Source organism: Anser cygnoides, chromosome 3 (assembly GCF_040182565.1).
Source record: "Anser cygnoides isolate HZ-2024a breed goose chromosome 3, Taihu_goose_T2T_genome, whole genome shotgun sequence".
In the NCBI taxonomy this organism is placed as follows: Eukaryota; Metazoa; Chordata; class Aves; order Anseriformes; family Anatidae; genus Anser; species Anser cygnoides.
In genome coordinates, this window is record NC_089875.1 from 41,758,353 (window position 1) to 41,784,756 (window position 26,404).

General features: G+C 40.5%; 1 protein-coding gene across 7 annotated transcripts in view; it reads right to left on the minus strand.

Annotated features, from left to right (window-relative positions):
* The window catches only part of MTR (5-methyltetrahydrofolate-homocysteine methyltransferase), a 75,187-nt gene extending 62,058 nt beyond the window's left edge, over positions 1–13,129 (minus strand). For all 7 annotated transcript variants that reach the window (XM_048047926.2, XM_066993996.1, XM_066993994.1 and 4 more), the window contains exons 1-8: positions 12,984–13,129; positions 8,610–8,821; positions 6,620–6,709; positions 5,673–5,742; positions 4,534–4,626; positions 4,336–4,442; positions 2,997–3,056; positions 2,543–2,637 (exon numbers count right to left, since the gene is read on the minus strand). In XM_048047926.2, coding sequence (XP_047903883.1) covers positions 2,543–2,637; positions 2,997–3,056; positions 4,336–4,442; positions 4,534–4,626; positions 5,673–5,742; positions 6,620–6,709; positions 8,610–8,821; positions 12,984–13,020 — 764 coding nt within the window. In that variant the 5' untranslated portion in view covers positions 13,021–13,129. The remainder of the gene's footprint in view (positions 1–2,542; positions 2,638–2,996; positions 3,057–4,335; positions 4,443–4,533; positions 4,627–5,672; positions 5,743–6,619; positions 6,710–8,609; positions 8,822–12,983) is intronic.
* Positions 13,130–26,404: the final 13,275 nt, after the last annotated feature.

Consider the following 26,404-nt stretch of genomic DNA (forward strand, 5'->3'; position numbering starts at 1 on the left):
CACCCTCATCCGAGTCCACAACTCCTCCAAGTTTGGTGTCATCAGCAAATTTGCTCAAAACACCTTTTAGGCCTACATCCAAATCATTTATAAAAGCATTGAAGAGGACTGGCCCTAAAATGGAGCCTTGAGGGGCCCCACTAGTGACCATCCGCCAGCCAGATGTGGCCCCATTTACCACAACCCTTTGAGCCCTGCCCGTCAGCCAATTGCTCACCCATCGTATGATGTTTTTATTTAGCTGTATGCTGGACATTTTGTCCAGTAGGATCCTATGGGAAACCGTGTCAAAAGCTTTGCTGAAGTCCAAAAAGATCACATCAGCTGGTTTCCCTTGATCGACTAGATGGGTGATCTTATCATAAAAGGAAATTAAATTTGTTAAGCAGGACCTACCCCTCATGAACCCACACTGGCTGGGACCAATGACTGCACTGTCCCCCAGGTGCACTTCAATAACCTCAAGGATCATCCTCTCCATAATTTTACCAGGCACTGACATGAGACTGACAGGCCTGTAATTGTTAGGGTCATTCATTAGGTGATTCATTTGTGGGACAGAATGGCAAATCTTTGAAATCTGAAGGGCTCACAGCATGATCCAAGACCAGGGCCTTGAGTATATCATACAGTCACATTTCTGCAACAAACAATACAGAAATCCCTTCTTCCAACAGCATAGGTTTCTTTGTTGGGTTGTGGCCCTGAACTAGCCTGCCTGTGTGCTGTGATTAATGCCCTAACGTAATAACCAGCATAACCTCATCTTGAGCACTGCCTCCCTCCCTTGCTCATTTCTTCACATAAGTCATGCATCTGATCCTGTGAAAGCTGAGACTGCAGAGTGCTCTGGGGACCTGAACAAACACAACATCAGCGACCTGAACTCAAAATATGCCTTCTTAACTCTACCACAGTAGAAATAATCACAGATCTGAAATAACACAAAGGAAACCCATCCCATATCTGAACATCCTTTGCAGAAAGCTGCTGCGCACACATCCTGCAGCATTTACTAGGAACAGTTGACACATTTCTCAGCTACTACAATCAACTGGACGCAGAGTGCAGATGTTTTAGGTGGGCCCAAAACCAAACTGATTTAAGGACAACACACCACCCTAAACAGCAAATACAAAACCCTAATGGAAACCAGGGAACAAGTGTAACATGATCCCTAGGATACTACTACTGATCAGCTTTTTCCTCAACCCTGAAGTCACTCTATACCAATCTGGCAACAGGAGCAATTAAATGCAATCTGCTCCCGCAACTAAGAGCCTTCTGCCACAGTGCTGTGCCACAGTGCCTTCACGTACATGAGAAACAGGCCCTAAGCATTCAGACACATAAGATAGCTTTTATGAAATATGGTTTAATAAATTCTTAATTTCTGCTCCAGTGCCCTTCTCTCCACTTCAGAGAGAAGAGAGTTACGAGCAAGCTTATCTGAGACAGACTCATGCCAAATACAGATCACTAGGCTGTGATGTTGAGTGAAGGAGTCAACTACCACCCTGTTCCAAGAGGCTCCATATGTTACTTCTGGAGCACCGTCTGGTCTGGGAAAGTGGAGCCTCAAGGGCAGTCAGAAAAGCTGTGAATGCAGTCTTCTGCTTTTGTATTACTGAGATGACAGATTGCGCATTTTCACTAGAATTTTGTTGTAAAAACAAACAATGGCTCATCACAATGTGCATGTTAGTATGCACGGCTAACAGCAAATGAAATATTTTAAGTTAAAATGTTTTAGGAAAAAGACATCTATTTCCAGTGTAAATTTGTGTGCAAAGAAACAACCTGTAAGAAGTGATAAAGAGGGGAAAAGGAAGCAAGGAGGAAGTAGAAAAGGGCATAGAGACATAGAACAATAGAGAGATAGGGAATGGTATTCAAATTAACAGGCAAGACCTTGCATAATGACCAAAATCTGCTATAGTATGCATTTTCACGTATCTTTTTTTTTTTCCTCCCTACTCTACAGAAAAGAACACACGTAAATGGAGGCATCATGATCTCTCAAATTAACAATACACATCTCTGAGAAAAACACTCAGGAAATATATGCGATTTTGTAACAGTTCGGTAAAAAGAACACTGGGATGAAATCTTATTATTTGCTCTTTCGATTCACCCTGAAACATCTTAAGCTGACGTTGCTTCCCTCTAAGAGAGAGATGTAAGCCCTGCCCACACCAGGAATTAGCTCCTTGCAGAAGCTGAGATAGTAAAACTATATGTTCATATGTTAATATATGTTAATGATACGTTAAACTACAGTTTCCGATTTTTTAAAAAATGCTTTGTGATTTCAGGGCTATAGCAAACAAAACCCCAGAACTATTTTTACTGCAATGCTTTGAAACAGTTCAGTTCTTTGGAAACATAATTTCTGCTAGGGGAACTATAGGAGAATACATTAGGAATACATGTGACTAAACATGATCACAGTGTAACTTCCATTTTGCCATGAACAAGGAGTTAAAATAAAACAGAATCACATTCTACAAATTACTTACTAGAGAAAGATACATTTCCTTACCAAAGTGGCTTACTGTGGGAAATACTAATGACAAATGCCTCTCCTGTCTGGCCTGAGAGGGTGCGCCCACTCTTATCTACAATGGTTCCAGAAACCTAAATATTAAATGAACGTGGAGAAGGGAACAGAATTATATTAACAGTAAAAGCAAGAATTTACAGGCCGAACTACTAAAAATCAAAACAAATGGACCTGTGGTACACTCAAAGCAATGAGACAGAACTCAAGCAGAGTTAGGCTTTAGTTTCAGTAAACTGAACACAGCTAAGGCTGATTTCATAAAGCTCTACACATAAGCGTTTCTCTATTCAAAACTGTGAAAAAAGTACTTTTCAAAGACATTGATTTTTTTCATTTCAAGCTGAATTTCAAAAGGGCTTACTAAACTACCATCTCCATCGGGTTCACAAATCTAGCTTAAGTACATGTAAAATATTAAATAATATATACTTACAAATATGGGTCGGGGAGCGTATTCTTCCTCAAACAACTTGTGGAGTGCAAAAAGAGCTGCCTAAAGAAGAATAAGTTGGAAAAAAAAACAGCAGTTTTGGGGGGTTCTTTTTTTTTTCTCTGGGTTTATTTTTATTTATTTTTTACTTATTTTTTACGGACATTTATGCAGCTTGCTACCTCAAATTGCCTCGCTACACTACTAGACCTCACTACAGTCAGGGGGTTTTCCTCTTACCTCTAATAGCTTCTAGATTTTCAAACACATTTTGGTAACAAATAGAAAAGAAGTACCACAGGGTAACCAAATAACACTTTTCTGAACTCCAAATCACATCAGCATGTACTTCTCCCTCCTGTCTGCCCCACAACCCCCATCCCAAACATGGTTATGTGTACTATACACATTCACTGCTCCTGAATCCGTCTAAACATGCAGTTTGCAAAGAATTTCAACCACCGCAAATTTTAACAGTAAGGACTGTTATCAGGACCCTTGAAGGTCCTGAAAAATTCCTGCCTCCTTTGGGTAAGAATGTTGCATGTGAATATGAACTTTCCTCAGCACAATGTTAAGCCTACAGGATCCTAGACAAAACTCCATGATGACTGATTAAAGCTGCAAAGGATGAGTCATGCCACCGCATGTGTTAATCTGCCTGTGGCAAATGCTTGAAGAAATGCTACATGCAAATCCAGCCTGACTTTTCCACATAAAATTGCAAGACAGTTTTAAGTCCCCTAACAACTCCATCACTGCACTAAGCAATTCTGAGAAAAATAAGAATGTTATCACAATCAGGTAAACTTTGGCATATTTCAATATTTTATGCCTATTTTATCCTTCTAACCCTCTATTCCCAATTTTTATTTTCTAAAGTTGATGACAGAGTGTTACAGATCTCTCAAAAAAAAACCACATTTTAACAGGACCGTCTCACAAGCCTTCCTACTCCTGCAATCAGATACACTGGACACTCCCTCTCTGGTGTGCACCACAAGCATCCTTTGGACAGACATGCTTACACTGAAAATTAAAAACATCAGATGCATTTGGAGATGTTCTGCAATACAGCACAGCTTCTGGGAATAAGAGGACAGCTGGCACAGACAGCCAGAAAGATATTAACAGTAAACACTAAAAGGCAAAAGGAAAATTCTGGAAAGGCTGTTTGATAATTAAAACCGTTTCCTTACTTTCTATGTGTTAGCTGTTGACTAATCTTTTCACGTATTTAATAAGCAGCAGCTAATACCTCTTTCAAATACGATGTTTAACTTGTTTAGGGTGGTATGCCAAATATTTACATAACTGATTTTTTTTTTCTCCGGACTCTCACCTTGGCATTGGCTGTATCAAATATGGTTTCTACTAACATGATATCGACTCCTCCATCCAACAGTCCTTTGGCTTGTTCTGTATAGGCTTCAACCAGTTCATCAAAAGCTGTAAAACAGGAATGATGTTAACTTCATGTGGAGCTCTCTCTTTCAATCTATCACCTAAGTTAAAGAACTTAATGGTTATCAATACTTACTTATGTTCCTGTAATCTGGTCTCTCCACAGAGGGTGACACAGAAAGTGTCCTGTTTGTTGGCCCCATGGCTCCAGCAACATATCTCCTAATTCCTGTACCAACATATGAGGTTAGAAAAAAAAATACACCTTACTTCCAAGTTTTACAATGACAGCCATTTCAATGTAAAAAAAAGAAAAAAAAAGAAGAAAAAAAACCTCCAGTGACACCAAGACATGCATATCATTCAGGGATTAAGAGCTATCAAACTGTTCTCAAATCGGGAGTTGATTTCCACCTAAGATTACCCAGCACAGCTGACTTTTTTGTTTTAATTCTGTCCAACAAGATGTCTGAGGCATACTTATGAGAGAGACAAACATCTATGAAAAAGGCAATTGCAAGCTGTTAACTCAATTTTTGAAACTAACACTTGCCTCTAACATCAGAAGCTTCACTCAATTACTTTAAATGCACAGCATGGAACTATCTTGGCACTTTTCACTAGATAAAATTAATATTTCAAACCTTACATTTTTACTGCATATGATGAATCACAACAGTAAGGTTTTCATCTGGACAGAAGTACTGCTAGCTCAAAATACAGTTTCATATATTTGGTAATAATATACAGAGGATATTCCTTGTCTTGTAAAGACAGCAGTAGAAATGAGCTATAATCCTTTCACATGAAGCCCTGAAGGTAGAAGACCAAACATTTAGAGGTGATGGTCAGACACTAAGCATTTTCCAGTAGTTCTTAGATAAAGCTGAACCAGTTACACTAGGAGTAATTGGTAATCCACATTCACATACAATCAACTGTCCTAATTCTGTAGTACAAAGAGTTGAACCTTACAAACCTAAGTAACTTGTAACCTGCTGCATTTGTCTTCTCTAAAACATATCTGGAAGATGTCTATCACTTGCAGTCCAAAACACCCAGGCACAGGACAGCCATCCTGCAGAATGTGCTAAGGACCAGATCCTCCAAACATGCTGAAATTACTGTGATATGAATAGTGATACAAAATTGTTACTATGCCTAAAATGAAGAGTTTCCGTATCTGCAAGCTATGTCCCTGCCTCTGGTTAGCAACATTTCAAAGACTGTAGCAAGACCACAACTGAACAAGAAATCAAAATAAAGATTGCTTACCTGTCTGAGCAGTTACATCATCTGCTGCTTTTCTGGCCACCTGTGCAGAGACTCTGTTTAATCGATATGCCTAGAACAATACCAGAAAGTTACCAAACCCAGAGTTCAATACAGTGTAACACATCCTAAAAGAAACACAACACCTCCATTCAGAAGCCTGCAGTTACCTCTGAAGGCTCCTAAGATGCACAAACACACACAAGTACTATTATAAAGCCTCAAAAGGAACAGCTTTATACACCTTGGCAAAAGCATTACACGGCTGGTCTCATCCCACATATGCCTCAGCCTAAAGCTGCTAATCAGAACATTTAATTCTGTAAGGTACTAATTAAATCCGACTGAGTCAACAGAAGCTGAAGAACAGGACTTTGAGGATAAAAGTAACCTACTTTTAAACTCACTTTTTATTCAAGTAGCTTATTTCCAAGTATTTTCTTTCACAAACCCATCAAATTTTCAGAACACTACACACCACAGAATAGGTATGATAAATGCAAACTTGAAAGCAATTCTACATAACACCAGCACAATCCTACCCTGCTTGTGACAGACCTCCAGGCCAGAAAGCCAACTACATAGACAGCATCAAGGACAAAAAAAAAAAAAAGAAAAAAAAGCATTTCCTTTGTGGCTCTTGGTACACTGGAAGCACTGAAGCACAACAGAACTGAGAACTTCTGTGAGTGCTCAGGCAAAATCTAGGACAGACAATTATTGCCTGTGCTTCCATCAACAAGAGGTACAACTGTCACACACAGCAAGCATAATTGTCTTCCTTCTATTGTCTGCTGCAGCAGAAATGAGCTATGACCCTATCACCTGGCTCGAGAGACAGCATGCAGTAAATAAACAGTCTCAAAAGACCCTGTGACTAACTTAATCTTGTCTGCTAAGACAAAAATCTTTAATAACTTTTTAATGTGTAAATAGTTTAGAATTCTTACCAAATGCTCGAGGCCATAGTCAGCTTGTGCAACTCGGGTGCTGCTGAAAGTGTTCGTTTCAATGATGTCAGCACCTGACAGCAAGTATTCCTGCAAGACATAAAGGAGAAAAAAAGATCTCCATGACCTCCAGAAATGAGATTTGGAGTGAAGACAAGGGCAACCCAATTATTTTGTCTCACTCAGTTGAAAAAAATGTCACAAATCATCTCCTAATTCAAAGCACATCAAGTTCTGAAGTCCTTACTCAAAGTTTAAGGCACAGGATCAAAGCAACAGAAGTGTTCCATACAACCACCTTCTAGAGTTTTAGTGTCAGCCACACTTTCTATTAACAGGTGACATTTATTGAGTTACTTCTGTCACTGACTTCAGCACCTGAAGCACATTCCAGATTTTGACACCAGGACATGGTGGGGAGTTGTCCAATTGGATCAGCAAGCAAGGGCCGCTGTGGACAGACTCAGAATAAGGCAGGAGTTAAACAACAACAGAGAATTACAAAGTGTATATATTATAAAGGGAGTTGTATAGCACAAGAGCACACTGGGACAGAACGCAAGCTTAGAAGAATTGTGTTTTGCACGGATCACATTTAAACTTTAACTAATGGCCCAGATTCACAAAATAATTAAGCATTCTGCTCCGGTTTGGCTGTCTGATTTCCCACTGAAGTAAAGTGAAATTGATGCAAACTGAAATACTTTTGCATATTCTAGCCTGCATTTTATAACCTCTCTTAAGTGACATAAATATTATCCTTCCACACATTTGTTAAACACTTACACACTTGAGGTATTACAGAAGGTATATAAAAGTGGTTAATGCCATTTTGAGTATTTGGCAGCCTTTATTTCAAAGCACATACAACTGGCCATCGTTGGACAGATGATAGCAGGTTACTGTTAGTTTGACTTAATGTACTCGATCTCGAGTCACATAACTATCAGTCCAATAAACCTGTGAAATTCAGCTGTTAAACCAGTTTATCAGATTAATAGTTCAAGCCCAGCAGCCTACACAAATTCCAAAGTTCACAATCACTACAGCTCAGTGGACAGTCTAGGGATTGCATTCCATCTACAAATATCTCTTCCTAAAATTTTTTTAGGGGGAAGATGCTGATTCATTTCAACTCTTGTCTTTTTTAAAATCTAGAGACTGACAGTTAGAATGTAAATATAAAAATATAGAGTATATACTAAGTTTTACAAAAGTAAGCCAATTATTACTCTAAACAATGAAATACAAATATTTAAATAAATGACTGGAAAAAAACCACATATGTAAGGCTTCAACTGAATATCAACATGTAGCAGTCTATTCAAATGTTCCCATTATTACAGTTAAAACCTAGAAATACCTGGAGCTCAAGAACTAAAAGGTTTAAGTTCCTTTTTGCAAGATTTCGTTTATTTTTACATCTAATTGAAGATATGAAAATAATAAAATCTGTTTGCAAATTCCTCATGATCAGCCCTAAACTATTTTATTCTCTGGGCCACACATCAATGATCTAGGGAATAAAACACAGAAGCATATATTCTCATTAGGAAACCCACATACTCATTCCCTAAGGGGAGGCAGGCTTCAGGCTGCCACACTTAACAGCTCTTTAATACACAATTACAGAAACATGCACCTAGAAGTCAGATTTGTTCTACTTAGATGCATTGTAACTATTGGCTAAAGAGGACAAAAAGAATAAGGAATTAAGTCAGAATCTACAATTAATAGAAATGCATTGGGACATATATCAAAAAGGAAATTAAAAGAACACTGCCTGGATGACGTAAGAAACAAAGACATGAATGCTGTGCTCACAGAACCAGAAGAGTCAAGTCTGTTCGTTCTTTTTCACATGGTTACCTACCATTTGCTTCCCTATCCCCAAAAGAGTCAGGAGAGCCAGCAGCCCATGGAATAGGAGAGGGGAGTGCAGAGACCAAATTCTGATTCCTTTTGTCAAGGGACAGACAGAACCACCTACCTTGTGTATGTCACAGATTATGTCAGGCCGAGTTATGCTGAGAAGGTCATTATTGCCTTTCAAAGGCTTGGAATGGTCTTTAAATTCATGCCCTCGGAAATCTTCTTCTGACAGGGCATGTTGCTGGATCATGGTACCCATGCCTCCATCCAAAATCATTATCCGCTCCTGCAGAACTGATTCAATTTCATCTTCCATGCTTTTCTGGGTATCTGCCATAAGAAAATAAACCCAATATTTAAGCAGCTTTGAAATTCTCTGTCTATATACCTGAGCAAGCTGAGATCCTCCTATTTAAGAAACAGAATAAAGTAACTAATCCTCTACTGAAATCAAACAGTAATTGGTTTACTTCACCTAGAGCTCCAGCCACGTAGTGTCAGGTAACAGCTGCACCTATCTAAATAGAACTAGACACAATTGGTCCTTTACCTAAGTACAGTCACCTGCAGAAACAAGAATACCATGACATACACAAAGCTCTTTATATGAACTACTTTCCAGCACTGACAAGTGTGATAATTTCCGCTAGAATGACATGCAAACAATGATGCAGTACCACCTCTTGGTACCAGACACTGTACTGCAAGCGGTACACAAGTGCCGACCAGAAACTGGGGAACTCCATTTGGAAAAACCCTACTTTAATTGCCTACACAGCAATGATACGTAAAGAAATAAACTGAGCAAGCAAATTCTATTCTTCAGCTGAGTCCCAAGTTCACTAAACAGCTATAGGACCTCTTCCTAGCTTTAGGATAGTAAATAATGATTTTGCACTTCTAGTAGTAACCAAATGCCAAGATACACTGCCAGGTAAGAGCCAGGCACTACTCCCTTTTGCACAAACACAGCAAGATCTCCTGCTCTGCAGCAACGCCAGAATAAAACTTATCTGGAAAATCACGCGCTGATTATAAGATACCAGACAGGACACGTCTAACAAAGACTGAAGTAGAAAACAATAGAAATTCCAGAGGTATTTTTAGTAATGAAGATGCAGTATTCTAGTGCCTTAAGATCTAAATGAAAGCCCAACCAAACAAAAATCCAAAACCATAATCCGAGCTATAAAATGAAAAAGCTAATATATCTCCCTCTTGAAAAAGCAAGAGTACGTAATCCTACTTTTCCTCTTTAGACTGCGTATAGAATCAGCTCTGACACATTTATATGAATAGAGCAAAATAATTTATTAGCTCCTCTTTATCAAAACACCTGTCTACAAGAGTGGACCTCCAGTAATCTTTCTACAAGCATGTAGATGAGTGAGGTGGTATTCTTCATTTACCTTCACTCAGCTTGTGCTTACTCACTGAGTAAATGCCTGTTTTGCATTTTGGTTATGCGCTACTATTGTAAAAAAAAATTTAAAAATGAAGCACAAAAATGTCCTCATATATCATTACAATTTACAGACAGAAGTACTTAATAATCATTGGGAACTTCTTAACTGATTTGACTTTTTGTTTCTGCATTCTTGCCATGCCATGCAATTTGATTTGACTTCATTATTATTAAATAAATAATAATAATAATAATGCTGGAGAAAAGATGAGGCCTAAGGTAAGGTATTACAAAGTTACATTTATATCAACACTCTGGAAGAACAGCTCTCAATCAGATTTAGTCTCCCAAACAAAAGAAACCAAATAAAATTTCTAAATAAAATTTGCTCTATGACAAGTATGAAGCATTTGAAGGGAGATTAAAATAAAAATGAACAAAGTCACCCTCATTTCAAGTTGAGGGCTTTAGCATCAACAGGCAGGCTCAGCGGGTTCTTATACAAGAGCTTAAACCTCCTCGTATTAAACCAAATTATTCATGAAAATAAAATCAATCTTTGAGCTAAAGCTTTTCAAAAGACCCAAATGCATGCCTTAAAGACCCTTAAAGCATGCCTGCTCTGCAGACTCACATGAAGCGGTAACTCACAGGCATTGAGCGCACACATAGGCAAGAGCTGGCTCTAGCTCTAAGGCAGCCCCGAGGTCACCACGTGGCACGGAGACCACCACAGCCAAGCCATCGGAGTCCTCCTGCTACCACTCCTGCTTCCCACAGGCTCTTGCCCCTTCTACTTACTCACTTCCCTCCCATACTCACATCCACACCGGGAAGCGAACAGGCACCTACAGCCATCTGTTTGGTGTTAAACCCTGCACCTCGGGCAGCCTGCCTCGCTTTCTCTCCAGCTCACCTACTGGACGAGTGTCACTTCAGGGCCCCATCCCATCCACAGCAACACAGCAGGTTTCTGCCTAACCTCTGCTCCTGACAATGGGGAGAGCCGTATCCTGAAGCAGCTTTCAGAATCTGTACTTCTTCAGCAGCGGCTTGGAGAGGCTGCAGGAAATGGGGTGGGAATCATGAAAGTGGCTGCCAGTGGCAGAAGCATACTGCTTTATAAATGGACGGTGCATCTCCATGTCCATCAAAATCCATTTTCCCCATCCTTGCTAAGGGTAGCACGTGACTCTTCTTCCATTAGGAAGCCTACACCACTTGAAGGCATGCCGTGCCACACTGACAAAGCCATTTTCAAGCTGGAAATGCAGACAAATCCAGAGAGCTCAGAAATCAGGCAGGCACAATTCATAAGGCCATGCTAGAAGGCACTGAACTCCGTCCCTGGGAGAAATGCAAGGCTAGGGGCTGGGAGTCAGCGCTGCTAAACCAAGTACTGCCCTTCTCAGTCCGCACTCGACTCCCCTAACTCCCCTCTCCAGAAGAGGCAAGATGCAAGAGTTTGCTACATAATACATGAAAAAAAATATTTGAAGAAATCCCTCAGCAGAGGAAATCAGGCCAGCCTCTTTTGGTTTTTGTTTTTGTTTTTTATTTTCTTTTATTTACAAGCCCTGCTCCTACCTCAACTTGCTTAGACAGAAGTTGATAAAAAATTAATTCATAAAGATCACCGGTGAGCCTTGGGAAACTGGGTCCCTCCTCCATTCAGATGCGTCCAGGAGAAAAATCATCTCCATAGCTCTAACAGAAATAGCAGTGAAACAACAGTGGTAACAGGGCCCAGGACAAATTAATCTGATTTTACACTCTACTGAAACTAAATATAAAAGATATTACCATAGAGCGCTCTTGGGCTGGGACTAGTTTAGCAGATCACACCAAGACAGAACAAAAGTGAACCCTTTTTGAAATGGAACGCAGAATAAAAAAATCCTAATATCCTCCTTCACTTCCCCAAAGTAAATGCTCTGGAATTACTAGTTGAGAAATGGTATCAGCTAAAACAACTTTTAACGCTTCTAGATGTTACAAGTAACTTGGCCCAGCACTCAACATGCTCCTCTGGTACAGCTGTCCACCCTTACAGCCATTCTACAACCACAAACTCTGCCCAGTTCCAGCCTACCATTTTCACAATGCAGCAGCTCAACAGCTCAGAGAAAAAAAAAAGTATATCCATCTCCTTCTCCCAATCCAACCCACGTACAACCATTAATGCATATATCGAGGGATAAATATATGATCTCCTTCCCGTAAGAAACAGGACTTCAAAGCTTGCAATTAAAAAAATGTTTTCTGATGCTTGCCAGCATTCTCAAAAGGTGTTTTTGTTTGTTTGTTTGTTTTTGTTTATTATTTATGCCCTTCTATTCAAAGTTTATTAGTATAAAATCATCTGGTCATACAAGACCCTGGAAAGGAATAAAGGATTACAAACTGCTTCCAAAGCCTTTAATAAAGGATCAACCAAGCTGCAATGGTATTACAGCACTTTCACCACATTCTTGTGAAAGAACACAAAATGAGGTACAACAAAGAGCTACAGGCACTTACAATAACCCATTTTCTCCACTTTTCTCCACTTCCTCCATCATTCAGAAAAAAATAGTGGGCAGTATAAAATCAAGCAGGAGTAACAGCAGCTACAAAGGATGCTCCTGCTATCAACCTGTCAAAGACAGCTGACGATAACCATATCAGTTCTTGCTGTTTAATTAAATCTTGTTCGGCTGGATGCTCTCTGGCAGCATTAAAAGTTTCACGAATCACAGCAACAGGCGGCAGGCAGGCCCTCAGCAGCATCCTCGCCAAGCTGCGTTACCCTGCCCGTCCAAACAGGTCAGTATTAGATCTTTGGGACCTCGCTGCCCCCTACCAATATTTTCTTTGGTGTCACTTCTCTTGAAGACCACCCAGACCTCCCGCAGCAACCAGATGAACGCTTTTATAACCGATAACGTGGCCGCGGAAACACAGCCCGGCCCCGGGAGCAGCGTGCTCGGGCTCTGCGTCACGCCCTGCCGCTGAGCGGGGCCGGGGGAGGCCCTCACCCACCCCGCCACCGCTCCCCTCCTTCCCTCCTTCCTCCTCCTCCCCCGCCCCACCGCTCGCTGCCGTTACCCGTCGCCTCCGCGCCCGCCTGCCTGGGGGGCGCCATCTTGCCTCGGGGGCGGCCCCGCCGCCGCCCGGCGTCACCCCCCTGCCGCGCCAACCCCGCCCCGAGCGCCCGCGGGAAGCGCGCGGCGCCGACGTTATGGCCGTTGTGTTCCCTGACCTCCCCCACGCCGATCCGTCGCGCGCGACTCACGTTTCAAAAGAATCACAGAGTCATGAAGGTTGGAAACGACCTCCAAGATCATCTGGTCCAACCATCGCACTTCTACCAATATCACCCTGCTAAACCATGTCCCTAAGCACCAAGCCCAACCTTTCCTTGAACATCCCAGGGACGGTGACTGACACCCCCGTCCCAATGCCTGACTGCTCTTTCTGAGAAGAAATGTCTCCTCATTTCCAACCTGAACCACCCCTGGAGCAACTTGAGGCCATTCCCTCTAGTCCTATCACTAGTTACCTGTGAGAAGAGGCCGACCCCCAGCTCCCCACACCTTCCTTTCAGGTAGTTGTAGAGAGCAATAAGGTCTCCCCGAGCCTCCTCTTCTCCAGACTAAACACCCCCAGTTCCCTCAGCCGCTCCTCACAGGACTTCAGATACTATGTGAAGATGCAGAGGACACTTAATTCTGTGTTACTGGAAAGAACTGAATTTGCTTCCCTCCTTCAGGCATCTGAGCCTTAGTTACATGCAATAATTTTGAAGCCTTTTATCAGCTGAGAGTATGTTGTGAAGTGTGCCATACTTACAATGGACCCTGTATTTTCACTGGAAATTTTAAGGGAACTCAAAATTAATTCAGAGCCATTACTGTAGATGAATCCTCTAGGCTAAATGTTTACTCTTGAATTGTTTTCAGATAGAAAAACAGTTGGTTACAAACCCTTTGAGTCCAATGTGATCTAGAAACCTATAATCAACTCTCACTTCAGTTGATACTGATGCAAGTATATATAAAAATGTAGTTTTGTGATTAAACAATATGTTTAATTCAGCTTCAGAAGAAATGCAGCCAGCCTACAAATCAACCAGAGTAGTCCATTTTCTGTTGCAGAGGCCATGCTCTGGTTTTGAATGCAAGGAGATGTCAGTGGAGAGCGGAGCTGGCCGCTTGGCACACTGTTGCAGTGGTCAGCCCAAGCTCTTGCTGCAAAAACATTTCCCAAAATTCCAGTGAATGTTGCTAATGATCTGGAAACTCATACACTTTGAAAGCCTAACATCAAAGGTAGAATACACTAAACATATGCAAAAGTCAGTTACTCCTAGAGACTGGCTAATTTTATCACTTTTACACAGAATTTGCATGTATTTTAGAGATGGGCAACATTTTAAGAACCATTCATTAAGGGATTTCAGCATTGTGCATTTCCTTGTTCGACTTTCTACAACTTCCAGCCTTTTTATCATGCCGTACAACACTATGAAATTTTTCTTTGGCAGCATTTCAGGTTAAAAAGCTCACTGTCTCCACAGTTGCTTTGTGGCGACAGATCTTTGCACCACAGATCAGCACGTCCTTGCATGTGCTGATGCAGTTGTTTGTGTAACTGCGCTGCAAAGTAGGTCAGTGGAAAAAAAGAAGCTGAAGGTTTGAAGGTGCTTTTGAAAAGGATCATTTCACATTATCCCGTTTACTCTGCAGATTCACAACCAGTTGGAGCCAGTTGGACAGTGCACTGCTGTGAAGAGGCGGTCCCAAATTCCACCCTGCTCCATCCTCATATTTCCATCCCTGTCCCTATGCGGGCTCCAGCCCTCACCCAGAATTCTTCCTTAAAGGTCATTTTTCTGTGAAAACAGTTCTCTGGTCCAATTTGTCTGCAGCTGTACGGCCTCCAGAGCTGATGTAAGGTCAGTAGTAGGAAGAGAGGGCAGCAGCACCACAGCCTCAGATTGCGTTTAATTTGCTTTCGAAGCCTGAGCAGCACAGACAACTGAGCTAACACAACTAAGGCAAGATATTCTCAAGAAGGCTCAAGGGAAGAGCAGTGAGTGGTCAAGGGCAGTGATTACCGAGCCAGATTGCCCAGCAAAGGAGCAGTAACAAGGAACTTTAGCCTTAATATGATTTGCAGCATTTGTTAGGAGATTTTGTGTCCCTTTTCTTGGCTTCATTTCAATGAATACTGTACCTATCAGTGTGGAGTCCCTGTATGTGTCTGTATCCCTAGGCACCTGCACACCTGCAGTTACAAAGATTTTTCCCAGCTATTTCTCTGAGAAGTTCTAATACGCAGTGTGTTTGCAGGAAACCTTCAAGAACTTGCAGTAAGAATGCCCTTAAGCTTTAAGAGTGCTTTTCCTTTGTCTTACGGAGTGTTCTTATTTTGTTGAATTAGGCTGTCAAAATCCTATTCCCTTTCTTACATTGAGAGTAGCACCAAAAGCAATTTAGTCACTGGAATGATGGCATAAAGGGAAGGAGAACATAAAGGTGCCATCATTCCCATGTCTGAGAAACCCCGCATCCTATTCCAGTACACCCTTTTTGGGAGGTGGCCAGGAGCTCTGTGGGTGGTCAAATGAAACCTAAATTCTGTCTTCCTCTGAATTTACTGAGAGTTGTAGTATTTGGTGGTAATCTATACACTGGTTTAGGAAGCTGCTTGTTCACCAGATGTGATCTAAGGAGTGCAGGGGCAACCATAATCCTAGCCATTATGTATTGCAAGTGTCATTTTGCAAATTTAAGGATAGCAAAAACTAAATGTAACATTAAATGTTTGGTTTATAAAGGTGCTTAAGTTCTCAAATATTTTATCTGAAGTCAGTTCTGCACCAAAGCCCTAGTTTGCCTGATTTATTGGGATGAACTTTCAGCGTATAAATAAAAAAGACAGTGTATGTCCTCCAAAAATAGCGTGCTACTGTAAAGTAAGCAACTCCTATGGATAGTCCGTAGAATAATTTTTTTCAGATGGAGAAAACATTTTCACATGCATAGTGGTCACAAAGAAGATCCAGGTAATGAATAAGACTCAAATGCAGCAGCATAATACAAAAAATACATAATAGTTCAAAGGGTTTGAGAGGTTGATGTATTTTGACAATGAGTAAGATTCGTAAATCATCAGAGAAAAAATTTTGAAGCCATAGATCAGGGTCCTAGAGCAAGTAGTAACATCATATAATCATGGCCTTTGTAGTGTCTTCTGAGAGCATGCTGATACCTGAAACATCACTTTTTCCAGTCTGACAAGTACATTCAAAATCTCCTTCATGTTACCAGCATTAAAAAGACAAAATACTCTCCTAGCCATCCCAGCACCTATCTGCATGAAAGGACATATATTCACACATATCAATGATTAACTAAATGAAAAAGACTCGTTATGATTACAAAGTTATGATTACAAAGCTGTATTGCTTTGTGGTTTTTCACAAAAATTGCTTCCTATGCCATCTTGACACCAACAGTAGATAAAAAGGTAACACTGTTGGGAGTTAGCCCTATTTAAGCATCTGTTGCACACACAATATTATGCACACACAATATCATGCATGCAGCATCTGTCAGCGTGCTGAGCATCCTGGTTTCTTAGAGTGGTTAGAAGTAGTACTTCAGTGAAGGTAACATCTTCCTGATTGCAACAGGATTGAACTCAAAATCCAATATCCCTACCAAAAATCCTTTATATTCTTAGCAATATATATATATATGTATATATATATATATCCTTAGTAAAAATAAAATCTTTAGGTCAGATCAAGTTTTGGTATTTCCAGTATACTTGGAGGTACTTTCAAATTACCATTTTCCCTACCTCCCCCTGCACACAGCTAAACTCTTACTGATCTTTTAGAAACAAGTAGTGTTTGAAACAAAGCCGTCTTTTTTTTTTCCTCCAGTGCCAAGGATCTGATTCACCAGTTTGTTATTCTACTTACGCACAGGTTTTCAAATTGTATACTTATCTCATGTGTTGGTAATATCAAACATTGATTCTCAGCATGCTCTTTTAGCATTTGAGCGTGTATTTTATATACCTCTATAATATTCATTACAAAAATATGCCTTTCATTCCTACATTATCTGCCTTTATTCCTATGATCTATAGCTCCAATGAGCTATTCACATAATTAATCCTCATTTTAAAAAGTGGGATTACTCATGTTAATAAAGAACAGTCATGCTTCACGGGATTATATCCAAGTGAAGCATTCAAACCAACATGCAGAATTCAGAAAGCAAAAACATGTTAATCTGATTTCAGAGCACAGCTCTTGGCACTCTGTTCTGTAAGGTTACTTAAGACTTGTGCTATTTTGCTGCAGCTGGATTCGTGCCCTATTTTGGATGACTAAGTTACACTAGGGTTGTTTTTTATTTTCAGAAATTCCTCTGTGCTCAAGAATTACAATTTCAATTTAATAATTAATTTCCTAGCCCCCACAACTTAGAGAGTGATTTTAGAGGCCCAAAAAGAAATGATTTGTTGCATTTAGGTCAAGTTCTGATGTTAACATTCCTACTGCAGGATCAAAATTTTACCAGAAACCAAAAGAAAGCTGATTGTTTCAAGACCAATTCTGTGCACACTCCAAACGCTTATTAAATTTATACAGTTTAGAGGAATATCAACAAATTTTTTTCTGCTTACCATAGGACAGATTTTGGACTTCACTACTTTAAGAAAAGCACAAAGTCTCCATTGCTCTGAAGACACTAACATTCTGAATTGCATTGAATATAATCTTTTACATCTCTTTACAGAATCTGAGTTGATCAGAAAGTGTATAAATGCCTAAAAGGGCTGAAATGGAGGCATGAAGAGGACTGGGAATTTAATAGGGGGTTTAGCCTTACAGCTTTTCCATACTGCTGCGCAAGGCTGTGTTGACTGCTTTCGACTTGGTACAGGTTTCAAATGATTATGAAATTTTGCAGCAATCTTAAAAGGTTCAGTATGCGCCTTTCAGGCGTCCACATCAGGTCAACAGAAGACAGAGACAGAGCCACTCTAGGCTTGCCAACTGCCCCTTGCCAGCATGAAGGATGGGGGGAAAGGGCCAGCATGTACTTCGGGTCCCATGCAGCTAGATGTGTCACCTGCTGATCATTGAGCTCGGAGAGTTAGAAAGCATTTTGCTGTGGATGTGCGTGAGATTCTCAGCTTCTTTTTCCCCATTATCATGGCCTGGCGAAGTCAGAACTGCACTGCCCCTGCCCAGTGCAGGATGAGACCTGCCCTGGATCGTTCTGGGATGCTTATGGAAATGGGTTTCTGAAGGTAACTGCAGTTCCCTTACTTCCTAGCAGAGCTTCCTCCCGACATCGCCAGACACCCTCAAGCTATGTGACTAGCACAAGCCATTTATGAAGCCTTCCACTGAGCAGACAGAGAGTGTCTCAGGAGCCAGTCCGGGCTGCAGGACTCACCCTGTGAAGGGGAACTTGAAGGTCTTGGCGCCAGGGTAGGTTCAGCTGTAGACAGAAGCTGCAGTCACAGTTGCAGGTGGCAGCCAGCAGAGGTTAACTAAAGCCCTGGGTGCTCCACTGTCCAGTTAGCATCATGTCCGAGGGAGCAGGCACTCGCTGTGCCGCTTCCCTGTGCTGCACTGAAGTGGTCACGGAAAATGGAGCAGGTTACAAGGGTTAATTGCTGAGCAGATGCAGGCTGTCAGGTAGCTCTGTGACAAGGTGCACGAGTAGAAAGCAAGTGGGTGTCAGGAACAGCCAAGCAGGCTGCTCTGTCAGGGGAGGCAAGCCAGGAGCTGAGGGTGAGGGCAAGGCAAGCAGGAGCTGTAACCTCACAGGCAAGGACAAGGTCCTGCAGTACCCAAACAAAAAAGAAGCAGGTCCAGTGACCCTAGCAGGTTCAGCCAACAGTCCAGTGTGCATGAGAATGCCAGTCTGTAGTCATGAGACAGGGCTGAGGTCAAGCCAGGAAGTCTCAAAGACAAGCAAGGCATAGCACATACACAACATGGCTTAAGCAAGGAGCAAGGATGAGAACTTGAGCTTAAATACATGCCCAGGGCCAGCAGGCAGGAGGTAGAAGCTTGAGGTGTGGCTGTTCAGGGCAGCTAGAGCCTGCTGGTATATTTTGGGCCAAACAAACTAGCTTGGACATAAAGGCCCAAGCACTGGAGGGGGGCTAAGCACAAGCCCTAGGTGTACTCTGCTGCCTGTGCACCATAGATGGCATCACACTCAACCTGGCAAGCGCAGTAGTTTGTATTCAACAGCTTGAGATCATTGAAAATGCTTCTATAAGGAGGACTGTAGGAAGGTTTGGCCACATAGGAAAGGCAACATGGGAAATACAATAATAGCCAAGTAACACGGCCACGTGCATTCTGCACTGGTAGAGCAGAAAAAGCACAGTGGGGCAGAAAGAAGGGACATCTGCATGCCATGAAAGATGTGAGTGGCATTAGAGAGCTTCAGGAATTACTCCCAGCTCTCAGGCATGACTCCATTCGAGTGAGGGCACAGCACCTGTTAATATAGTTTTCTTCCGTTGAACATCAAACTTTTAAATATTTTCTGCAAGGGAATCCTGTGTAAAATACTTTGAAAGACCAGTGCCCTACTTGGCTTCCTCTGACTTAAGCAGACAAACAACGGCATGGTATCAACTGTTAGAAAAGCGTGTTTATAGTCAATTCTCTTTCCCTTAAAGGACTTTGAAACTCCACAGTTTATTCAATTGTTTTAAAGTCTAACTTGTTAGGTTTCAACATTTTATCCCTTTGTGAGAACTGCTTATGATCACGGACATAACAGTGGCATTTGCTTTACCCTTTGTACAGGGATCAGGATATCCTCTTACATCAAAGTGGTTTGAGGCAATGCTATCCCCGCTCATCCCAAGTGTTCAATTAATTCTAGGTAGGAGAGCAGAAACAGAGAGGAGAGCTGGAAGCTCATGAGGTCAGGAGCAAGAAGATGAGTGACAAGGATTTCAGTCCCAGACATGAGCTAGAAAACAAAAAAGTTTAAGGAACCAGTTCCAGAAATATGAACCATTCTAAAGAACTGCTTTTGCTGGAAATACTAACAATGAATAAATATATTTTTTAAAAATCAAAATCATAAATGAAAGAAATGAAGAAATACTCACAGGTAACATTTGTTCTAAATTGAATCCTGGCTTCAAAAATTAAATTGTGAGAAACAAGAAGCCTCATGCATCTGCAAGCAGTAACCACAGCATGAACAAGTGACACTGACAGGGAACACTGCTCTAGGGCAAGACCTTCTTTTGTTATTTGATTGGTGATATGAATTTACATTAAAACAGGTGTGAGGGAGCAGCCAAGCAAGTACACTTGTCACCCCAAAGGCCTAGTATTTACACCCTGTGGTTACGAACACCAGTCAGGTCTTGTTCTCCGTCTAGTTTTCCATGTGGCTGTAAAAAATTTTTTCTGTGGCTTGTGGTCTACAATAATTGCCTTTGATTATTTTTTCTTGACATCTCTTTTTGTCCTGTAAAACTAGAAGATTTACTTATGCATTTTAACACTTGGAAAACCTTCAATGTATTAAGCAGCCTAAGATCTCCTGACAAGTCCTCATGAGTCTCTGTTAGCATTATGACATCCCATCTAGCATTTCATCTGTACATTTCCCGACTGTTCTTTAGATTAGGAGCAGTCTTTATACACTGTACAGCACTTCGTGTAATAGAGTCGTTGTTGATGACTTGAGCTCCTAAGTACCATCAGAGGACTACAAGAGAAAGTAGATCTGAGACTGCCCACAGTCTCACTGGGTTTTCTAGCACATGAAAATATTTTGTATTTCCCTCCCCTTCTCCCTTCTATATGCGCTTCTACATGCCTGCAGGCAAGTATATTGGAAGCATGTAGAGCCATCCGAGAGGTATAAGGAGGGTACAAACTGGCAGGTGGTGTGAATCGGGCTCAATTCTCCCCTCCCCTCTTTGCTGTGGAGAACTAAACTACCTGCAGGCATCTGGATTTTGGTGCCAGAAAGTGCTGGTGGAATAGTTTCTGGCTTATACCTTCATTTTCCACACGGTGCACTAATGTCTTTCCATCTATAGCTGGTGGCTGGAGAGGCATACTGACATTCCTGGCCATTGAGGTGTGTAATTTAGAAAGTACAACAGTAGCAGATAAACCTAAGGATACTTTATAAAACCAAAGGGAATATTACTTCATTTATTGCCTTAGAACAAAACAAGAATGGCTGTGTTCTGATCAAGTAGAAATAAAGTGCCTCCCTTCAAAATCAGATTCAAGGAAACTGTGAGATCATTAAACTAGATTTAAGTTAATGTCTCCAGTCAGGAACATTTAAGCTCTAAAGGACAGCTGTTAAAAGTGGGGAAAGGGTGTTCACAAAAAGTCTGGTGGCTGGGTTAGAAAGGAAAGCTCTGCAAATAGGCAGTAAAAGCTTGCAGGAAGAAAGATGCCTCTTCAGAAAAGGCAAACGACTGGCCTCTGCTAAGGAAAATCCTGTCCGTAGAGTAACGCGTCGGTTAAATGCCACCATATAGAAAGCAGAAATTACTCTGAGTTAGGTGTTGACATGAGGAGCTATTCAAAAGGATGCTGGCAGAATATTTATTCCTCTATAGCTATCCCAGTCAATTGTCCTTTGCAAATAAAGACACTGGGCCATCCATGTTCTTGGTCTGGCTTGGAGAAGCAATGTTTCTTATGAAATATCTGCCTAAGCTCCCAAAAAGGAAGAGCCAAAGGGCAGTCAGCTGGGGTCAGTCATAAAGGAATGTTTTTAGTTGTTCTTTCTGAAATAAAATGAAAAAGCAAGTTTCTTATTATTGATGGAAGGAAATGTGTGACATAAGCATAATCAATATATTTAATTTGGAGTGTTCACAAGGCCAGTGTGGGTGGATGATAGAAATGTAGATTGTTATGAGGAAGAATTAAAACTATAAAAAAATGTGTTTTCATTAATTTCTGTTTATATTTGTGTATTCCACAAGTATAAGTTCAACTTCTTACAAATGCATGTGCAACTATATTCAAATGAAAAATGGAAAAAAATGAAACAATGGCTAAATAATGTAACAATACCTGTACATTTATATATATATATATGTATATCAAACTATTAATGTTTCAGCCCCTTCTTCCGCAAGTCACTTCAGATAATTACACAGTTTTGTTTCCAAGCGGCGGGACTGTTTGCTGGCCTGCACAGGTGCTCTCCAGCTTGCTGTGGAAATCAGGCTTTGTCACCTTCAGTTAGCAAATAACAAAGCTAAAAGTTAGAACTGCCACGGACTGTTGTCCTTAGATGAGGAACAACCAACAGCAAGACTGTTATGCAACATGCTGCATGACATTAAATTCAGTATCTTTGGTTTAATCACATTATCAGTAAATAGGACCTCAGGCATTTCATGTCTGACAGCACTGTGTCTGCCATACCTAGTCGTGATGGTCACCCAGGCATCCACCAGCCACCATGGGGTGTCTGGTTTTCAGTTAAATAATCAGGCTTGACTGGACTAAGTTTTTGTATTTTTTGGTGGTGATGGTAGTGAATTTTATCTCACAGGAGACAGGATTTCTTAGATTATGTGAAGAAAATAGGATTATAAATTCTGACAGGGTAAATGTAACGAGATAATAAGGGAAAACAAAGACTTTGTAAAAGATAAAAGCACAAACAGTAAACCTTTTTCTTCTTTTTTCTTTTTTTTTTTTCTTTTTTTCAAAGAAACATATCCAATAGCCTGCTGAGAATTTATAGGAGGAATAGCAGGTCCTTCCTGAGAGAAAATACAGAAGAGCTCTCAAAGATACTGCTATAGCAGAAAACCAGAATAAATCTTTGCCATTGGTGTGCAATGTTCCACAAGCTCCTGACCCACAAATTACTGGCAGCTGGGAGAATGCTCTGGGCACACATGGCACCGTGCTGCCTTGCTTCTACACACTTCCATTGTGCCTGCTATCGGTAACGGTTGGAGCTGGGATAATAGTCTAAACAAGATGTTAGATGATAGAGTTATGCTACGTTTTATTGGTCTGGGTTTGGTTGGTTGGTTTTTAATTATATTAATTTAATCTGTCTGTATTGACGGTTAAGTTCCAGTCAAGGCAAGACTTGCTGGCAATTTATGCAAACATTTTTTTCTTGCCATCTTGCTGACAGACTAGCTAAAACCTGAAAGAGGACACCCTGCGATTGTGGTCTGCCACTAGAGCTCTTCTATACCTGAGCTCCTGACACAAGGAGCATTTACTCAGTTTGAAGGCTCAAGCTCGGGAAAGCACATTTAAGAACCACTCCTCCTGAGGACAGCACTTGAGAGCATCTTTCAATTTAAGTGTTAAAAGATATCTTGAATGGAAGAAAGTTTCCATGAATTGGAGCCAAATAGAACAGCCAGGTTTTTAAAACAAAACAGAGAAGAGTAAGCAGATGAGGGATGGATGGGTGTTAAAATAGCCTCAGGACAGTCATCCAATATATTTCATTTCCAAGTAATTATAGCAATACACCAATAATCATGTTTGTGCAACACACTATTACAGATGCTAATGAAATTTCCAAACACCTAGCAAACTGGCAATTTATTTTGAAGATTGGAATATGAAATCCTAGTCAAGCTCACATATGGAAATGACTGGGCTTGTCTGTTAATGTAGTTCTCCTACTTCGTGAGGGAAGTGAGTGGTATTCCTAGTACTGCCTCAGTATTTGCTGTGTGCACGTAAACATTCATTTGTTGGAATAATAAAGGACTTCTAGTGAAAGCATGTGGTTGGGTCCCTAATTCCACAGGACTACAATCACTTTAAGATAATGTAAATGCAGGCTGCTGTTGGAAGGGATAATCTCTCCTTCTTAGTACACTGAATATATTCTCAGCCAGCACGGTAACCAGAACAGGGAACTGTTCTATTTATAAATAAATGGGATCACGGAAAAAGTGGAGATTGACTTGTCCTTTGTGGTGGCAGCCCACACCTTGGCTTAAAATTAGAAAGGAATCACATGTTTTAAAAAGAGAGTGCAAAATAAATGAAATACAGTTTAGAACAATCAGCTTTCCTATACTAAAATATTTGGTCTGAAACAAGTCGACTCCTATCAGAATATGCCAACAGCTGTCTGTGGCACAGACTTTACCCCAATGAAGCAGCTCCACAGATAAATTCCTTCGTGAAGCAGAAGGTAGACTGACACACAAGCAAGTAAGTGCACAGGTTGTTAAACGTAAAACCTGGGGAAGAGGACACAGGGAAGGAACAGATATTTCAGTTATTCTGAAACCTAGTCAATGTTTACAAAGAGAGAAACACCTTAGGGACCAGTAAGGTTAAAAAAACACTAGCAATGGCCATACTGTAAAATTATAGTAGGTTTTGCATATCTGAGTATTTTTGGCACCTCAGGGGATATTTTTCTGTTTCTGAAAAGAGTTTTTGGGGTGCTTTTTGTGCAATGTACTGAAATGTTTCCACTACAACAGCACTCCCTACTCTGGCACTCTCTCCAGAAGTAGCCAATGGGAAGATTTTTCAGATATAAATTCTGACAAAATACAATAGTTCAGACTGCTGAATAGTTTTTCCTGGTTAAAAATGTTAGTCAGGAATTCAAAGCCAAGGCATATTGTACTAAACTTTTACCGTGAAAAATTTACAGCTGCTTTAAAGTCATTTTCTGTTAGAACACAACCTGAGAGCCAGATTTTCTATTTAATCGTTCTTACTTTGTGCTTAATATATGGAAATGATACATGTGCCTTCTTGTCTGACTGAGCTCATCCTTCTTTCTAAGTATTTGTTATACAGATGATTCCCTGCTTTCGGTGTATATTGAACCTTCATTGACTTTGTTCCTTACGTCTTTTGAAGAATGACCTCAGGCCTGGTTCCTGTCTTCGAAGTCTAGAACTCCGTCTTGCACCAAGATCTACAGTCTCACTGAAGAAGATGAGGAATTGAATTTGGCAATATTAAGCAATGAATGTTCTTCAAAGCAGTGTCACCTGATATCTAAGTAATATTCTCTCATCTGAGTATTACTAGAGCTGTTTGTAAAAGCACAGCAAAAAATATTGACACCACTATCAATGTTGGAGGCATGCTCCTAAGGCACTCTTCATGTACTAGCAACTATCAAGCAATTACTGCCTTACAGAATTACTCCAAACTACAAGTCATTTAAGTCAAACAAAAAAAAAAAACACCTGTGCTTACCATCCAAATCCAGCTGCTAATATAAAGTATTTTCCTCCTTTATTGAGACTGCTAGTGTTTTGGATAACTTCTACAGACACCAGGAACAACCTGAATGAAAGAGCATGGCCTTCTCCAAGAATGGAGTATGTTCTGATGGAAATACAAGCCACTAGCTGCTGCTCTCATTTAAGCCTTTTGTGGCCAGTAGGTATGAAATAAAGTTCTGGAAACTCTATTTATGAAGAAAGGAGATATGAAGATAGCACAGAGCTGACAACACTGTTCTCAACCTGCATCAGCACCTTTCTGAAGAACAGAAAGACTGACTGAAAATGATCACCGGAAAATCAAAATAATCCTGGCAGGAAGATTTTCAAAGATCTGTTGTATCCATCTGAAGTCACAGAAGACTTCAGTTTTACAGTCATTAAAGCAACTTAAAACCTTACTTTCTTTCTGAATTTTACCTTATCCTATAACCTTCATTCACATGATTGTCAAAATAATGCCGTACCTTCTCCTGTTGAACCTTGATCTGACCCCAGTGATCGGTGTATTCATTACCTTGGGCCCAGTTACTACACATTGTCATAATAAAACTAGTTTGCTGCCAGAATGGCGTAGACAGAAAACATCATTGAAACCGCCAATTTCCAATGTGAACAGAGTGATTATACAGAGAAATGAAAGTGCCAGTTACTAAAAATGGAGCCTTAGAGGAAAAGGAAATGTCTCTAGCAGGCCCATTGCCCTATAATTTGATTACATAATATTTTAAAGACTTTTAATTTTACCTACTTCAGGTTAAAATAACAGTTTACCTATTTACCTCGTTACCCTAGAAATAGGTAATGCTGGCAGAAAGAACTTGATTGTGGTTTTTTTTTATTATTTTTACATGAAAGAAATTAATAAATATGGAATAACATTTTAGGCAAGTATGGATGGGTAATTAATCCTTTCAGATGTCTGCCACTGGTTTTGTTTGCTCTAGAAATTAGAAACCTGATATGGGAACGGAAAAAGTACTTTACAGAAGTCTTCTTCTCATGGTGCTAAGAACATTATCTCTCATTTGCTTTGATCAACAGAACATTTAGTTAAAGGATGAGTTTCAAAGTCTTTTTCATATTATCAGAAATAGAAAAGATATCACAATTGGACTCCTGCCAGTAAAATTTAGCAGATAGAGACCATGGCACCCAAAAGGATTGTGAAATGTAAACTGCCTTTGTGCCAATTTTTAGCATAATCTTGCCTGTAGCACTGAGATTTTGCTTTT